The following is a 5,747-nucleotide window of genomic DNA, read 5'->3' on the forward strand; positions in this document are numbered from 1 at the left end:
TGCATTGTGAGCACTCCCTGGGCGGCCCAATTTGAGATATCCAGAATGCAACGTTTTATTGGGAGAATCTTCGCAGATGAAGCACTTCTTGGCAATGATATCAGCGAAACTCATTAAAATTGCCTGAGAAATTCCATTTAGGCCGGATGAGTGTTAGGTCCGTAATGAACGCGGATACACAGAAATGACAGGATAATAATGAATGTCAATGTGACGACATCCCTTATATAGTCGAAAGCACGTGTTTGCCGGCAAAGCGCAATAATGTGCACATGCTGAAACACTGGTGTTAAATTGAAGAACCACTGTTACCAATGTGCACGATTTGATTTTTAATCTGTATTTGTGTCAGTGTGAACGTTTTTCAGCGGCTTCTGATGTGATGCTTACCTATTTGAGATATTCTAGGTGGGCTTTACCAGAGCAGTTTGGAAGAGAAGCCACGTGAATTGACCGATCATCCGACTGACAAATACCAACCACATGAGTTTACCCGATGGAAAATTTCCTCACCCAGTGTGAACAAAGCACGGCACACTGTGTTCGCAAGTTAAGCTATCCTCAGCCGAATAGTGCTACCATTGGGGACAAATATTTCATTATATTCTGTGCACTGGAATCGTTAAATTGCTGCGCATAAGACGGTCTGGGGCAGCACATTCAGTTGCGTGGAAACGCCACAAACGAGAGAACCAGCTGGCGGTCTCCCGCAACTGGAAGTTTGTTTGCCAATGAGTGTATTTCGTTAATTTGGTGGAATTTGTAGAACAGAGTTTTGACCAAAGACTCGTGGACTGCGCCTATCTGATGGGCCCTAAGATTAGCAAACTCGGCCATATGCTGACAAAGAATTACCCGAACAATTGTATTGTTGAGTAAAAATGGAATATGGGGTAAGTAGTCACAGTCAGCGTTGTCAGAATTTCACGTCTTTTGCGCAAAATCTTCGTCGATGGTGTAATTCCAAGAGCCGCATTGCAGTGCTCGCAGCGGAAGTCACTAAAATGCATCTGAGATACGCCAATTCTTCCGCTTTAGTATAAGGCGAATTATTGGAGTGGGAGGAATGATACCCTGATAACTACGAACGCAAAAATGACCACATTTCTTGTGCAGTCTTCATAACTACTTCAAAACAAACAGAGGACTGTAACCAAGAGGCACGTTTCGACTGTAAAAGGAATGCACAAATGTAGTATGCCTTAGGGGTTGTGTATGATCTGACTCTGGTGTGGCTGCCGAGGCCATAAGCTTTTGTTTTCATATCTGAATTTTTGCCTTGTCATGAATGACGTCTCCCTATCACTGAAGTCACGGTTTTCACTTCACTAATGAGTGTACCTAGAAGATTCGGTTATTTCCCAAGTATTTGAAAATGGCCAACGGATTCCGTACTGAATAAAAGACAGAGATTTTGAATCGTTCATTGTGGGAAGCAGTACTCATTTTGAACTATAATCGATGGTTAGTTGTGCGCTATTCTGCGCATATTCGACCAGACTCCTATTATAACTGGTCGATGGTAAACTACGGAAATGATATTGTTGCGCTTGTCGCCTAGCTACCTGAGAAAGTTCCAATTCACATGTATCCTCAGATTGAACCGGCAATTTCTTCTGAACTCAGCTAAAAGTGTAAAGTTTGTGCGGCCTGACATTGTGACTGCGTAAGGAGTTCTCTACTGATGGTGTGATTTGCCTTGTTCTATTTCTAATACGTTTTTATACTTTTAGTGGGCGAGCCGGCTGAATTAGGGATACAGTTTCGGTAATGATGGCAATTCGTTCGGTCTACGTTCTCAACGTCTTGTTCATCGGTAACGTTCCCAGGAAATCCCAAGCTGTACAATGTCAATGTGAAGATTTTCGTTACCGTTAACATGGATTGTTACACATATAACAGTGTGAAAGTCCACGACAATGTGGTCCGTGAGGCTAACTGGTTTTCGTTGGCGGCGTGAACGTACTTAACGGTTGAACGGAATGGAGCAGCGCTTGGAGTTGTTTCATAAACAACGTTATAAGTTCCGGACGGTTATGGATTTCACAAGACGATTGCCACTATTGAATTATACGCAGTTCGCAGCCAGTAGCAATAGGAGAAGAAGGACGTACGGCAACAGATGATATATTGAGGACTGACACGATCTGGTTATACAGACAAACGGATTAGTGTTACCAATATTTTACCAGCGCACGTATGACGCATCTGAATTCTCACCTCCGGACGGGCGGAAGTGATAACGATTTAGCGATGGGATTGGCATGGACGAGGAATCACCGATCCGACGTCTCAGATTTTTTCCTGGTTATGACGATCGACAGGCCCACCTGCGCGGAATTTCCAATGACTTGACGGCTCGCATGTCAGGTTCTCGGATTTGAAACAAGGGCACGGCAATATATATGCACCGTTGGTAAGGACAATCACCAGAATCACCCGAATAATTATGCCGGGACAGGAGAATGACTGTTCAAAAGAGAGTGGTGTGAATATGACCCTAGGTGGGTCACTGGTGGGCCACTAGAAATGGGTCGGAAATGTCACCCATTGGAGCTGACCTTTCGGGTACGATGAGGTTGATGATGCTTGCTCACATTGGATGAGAGCCTAGTTCGGAAACACTACTGCCCCGAGTACCTGAGTCACAAGGCTAGCTTCAACTATCTGCGGCCAATATTCTTTGTACTTGATCGAAAAGATGGGACGTGAAGCGTCGGTTCCCAGTACGTAGTTAGTTTGCGGCTACTTCTGGATGAATACCAATTTCTTGCAACCATGCTGGCAGTTCATCTCATTGTTGGATCGCCCAGCAATGGTAATCCATAAATATGCATCAATTTTTGTTTTGCTCGACTTACTAGGTGGATGCACCAGCGCTCTGCCGAGGGATATCTGGTAATATCCCCGGATTCCTATCCTTCTGACTTGGTAAGCGTGGATCGCCCATGGTAATCCATAAATATGCATCAATTTTTGTTTTGCTAGACTTACTAGGTGGATGCACCAGCGCTCTGCCGAGGGATATATATCTATATCCCCNGGGTATGAGAAGTAGTCATTGAAAAATTCGATGAACGTTTATCCGTCAAGTTTTGACATAATATGGTATTTAGTAGGTTGTTGAGAGCCCTTCGGCAGCCTGCTACCGGTTTCGTGTATGCTGTGGTACATCAGTTGGATGCAGTTCTCGGGTATCCATTTAGGTCACTGGTCGTGAGATGAATTGCATGGTTGAGCTGTTTGCGATCATGGGTCCCAACGGGCCTAGTTGAGTTGCTCATCAGATTGGATTTGATATCCGGATTATTATTAGGTATACTTCGTGCCGTGGCTTATGTAGTTTCTTTCTGAAGTGTGTGTGCAATGAATGTCTGCTTATCTACGCAATACGTTTCCTGTGACAGGCAACAACAAACGTATCGTCGTATATCTTTTACTCTCGTCTATATGTATTCGATATTCGTTTCAGAGCTAAACGCGAAGCCCAGTGGTTACCTGCATGTGTGCTCTGCATTCAGGGTTTTCACTACGTTTCATTATTTTCGTTCGTTCAACACGCTAGGTGATCGTGCAGAGTTGCGCCACATTATGAACTTCTAAGGCATTCATGTCGGGACGGCAGTACGAACGCTGTCCCAAATTGGAAACAAATAAAAATGTCTGTGTTTTCAGTGCCTGTTATGGCAGCTGCAGATCCGTACGCTGTTTGCGTGTTGAAGTGCTTACTCGGTAACTAAAGCCGTTCGGCGAAGTATATTTTCTTTTCCTGGATACGAGCATAAATTTCACATATTATCCAGCTGTGTAGTAGATGAGAAGCATCAAATTTTGAAATCCAAACATCAAATTCGATGGGGTTTTTGGGGCCGGCGAGAAGCGGAACTATACAGATGAAAATGGCAACATCCGCAGAATACTTCCTGCTTGGTCGGTGCCTTCAAAATTAGGGTGCATATTCACTCCGGAGATTGTTAATCGACTTTGTCTCTGACGATACACTTGTTCACAAATTCGTCTTGGGGCGCTAGCATATACCGACGTTTTTGAGGGAAAGCGAATTGAATCATGGCTACTTACTTTCCTTCAGTAAAATGAATCCGATGAGCGTTATTTCGTTGTCCCCGTATTCTCTTTTGATCAGGTTCCATTGTTACGATGCTTTTGATGCGGTACCTCCATCTGGAGGCTACAGCATATTTGGTCTGGAGCGCGAGTTGGGAGATTACGCACTGTATATATACTCAGAAGGTAAAACTGCAAGCTAATTCCAGACATTCTTCAGCACTCGAGTTTTTGTGGTATAAAACTTTGTCTAAACGGCGTGACGTCCGATATTTCGAGCTAATGTTCAGTGGGATTCTGCTACTGCAGTAAAATTGTCTTCGGCCATATGGCTTTGAAGACTCAATGTGTGTTCCAACGAAAGCGCTTGAGTTTGAAAGCGAACGAAATGCCCAGTCTTCCCTCAGAGGAGCAATTCTGATCCTCCGTTGAGAACTCAACGCCGCTGAATCAAAGTGAGTTCTTCTTGATGGTGACTGAGATAATTGATCTCTCGAGTACGCGAATGCCACCATCCTTTGGTAATACCGATTGATGATACGAGGCACAATATGTCCGGATTTTTTGAATTCTCAACATTTATCAGAAAACAAAATTTCTCAGAGATAATCTGGCGTGTTTCTTGCGCAAGTGCCACTGGATGAAGCGAGCCGGTTCCCCTATTGATCGTCTAGATCCCGCAGGCTTCCGAGTAGTACACAGATTCATGGTGATCTGGAAAGTGCAGAAAAACGGATCCATACGATCACTGGATTCATCTGCACTCATTCGGCCGAAGTTCAATGTGTTCTTCAAAGCTCATCAAATCTGTCGGAATTCGCCTGTTTGTATGCACAGACGGAATGTAATCTAGTTCATATGGGTCATCTTTGCACGTCAATAGGGCCCGGAGAGTAGTTCCCCGTAGAATGTCTCGATTTCTGCCAGACGCACCCCCAGTTGCTGGTGATCAATGTGTCGACGTTGCTGTTTTTCACATAATTGGGGTTTCGTTTCTCAAGACTCCATTAACCGGTATAGGTTTGCTTCATGACATTTTTCTCACCATTGCTAAACTTTGTTGCCCTCCTTTGTCTCGAAACGATCCGTAGATCCACTATTCTGATTAAAATCTGTCGGATTCTGCTCCGTTTACTGCTGCCAATGGCGGTTTATTTATCATACTCCACCATGCTTGTTAGATTTTACAAAAGACCGGATTATTTGTCTGCCGAGTGCCCATCATGTTTTGTTTAGGGCTGAACGCCGGTTTATCAACAAGTGTGAACACCGTATGCCTGTGCGAACATGGGAACATGGACGTGTTATTCGTCCGACTTCCTCCGCGAGTTCCTTTGCACAACCACGTGAAGGGTGGATATGCGCCAGAAGCGGTCAAACGATGAGTTGGCAGCGAAGTATATAAGCCACTACCAGCAAACTCAGGTGCGCTGGTCATTGCCGACTTCCTCGATGGTGACCCACAGACGAGCCACATGAATTGTTGTAGATATTGTCAGGCATGTCCCAGTCGCGCCTTCGAGAGCACTCGTGCATGCAAGACCAAATTCATCATCTCCACCATCCAATGTGCGGCTACCTACCCAACCTCCCTAAATCATCGATGAACTAAACTGTGGCAGCTAAAAGCACTGTACGGCAATTAAACGGTTCTTAAAGCTGACAATGATATATATATATAT

At 44.5% G+C, this 5,747-nt stretch overlaps 2 protein-coding genes across 2 annotated transcripts in view; one reads left to right on the plus strand and one right to left on the minus strand.

The window, feature by feature from the left end:
- Nucleotides 1-2,931, plus strand: part of T265_15710 (hypothetical protein) — a gene marked incomplete at both ends in the record, with an annotated part of 43,310 nt that extends 40,379 nt beyond the window's left edge. Inside the window, one exon of the mRNA XM_009178994.1 lies at nucleotides 2,865-2,931. Coding sequence (XP_009177258.1) covers nucleotides 2,865-2,931 — 67 coding nt within the window. The remainder of the gene's footprint in view (nucleotides 1-2,864) is intronic.
- T265_12063 (hypothetical protein) overlaps nucleotides 1-2,950 on the minus strand; it is a gene marked incomplete at both ends in the record, with an annotated part of 47,178 nt that extends 44,228 nt beyond the window's left edge. The window contains one exon of the mRNA XM_009178993.1: nucleotides 2,862-2,950. Coding sequence (XP_009177257.1) covers nucleotides 2,862-2,950 — 89 coding nt within the window. The remainder of the gene's footprint in view (nucleotides 1-2,861) is intronic.
- Between the last annotated feature and the right edge of the window lie 2,797 nt (nucleotides 2,951-5,747).

This window comes from Opisthorchis viverrini (assembly GCF_000715545.1).
Source record: "Opisthorchis viverrini unplaced genomic scaffold scaffold2962, whole genome shotgun sequence".
NCBI classification, from domain to species: domain Eukaryota; kingdom Metazoa; phylum Platyhelminthes; class Trematoda; order Opisthorchiida; family Opisthorchiidae; genus Opisthorchis; species Opisthorchis viverrini.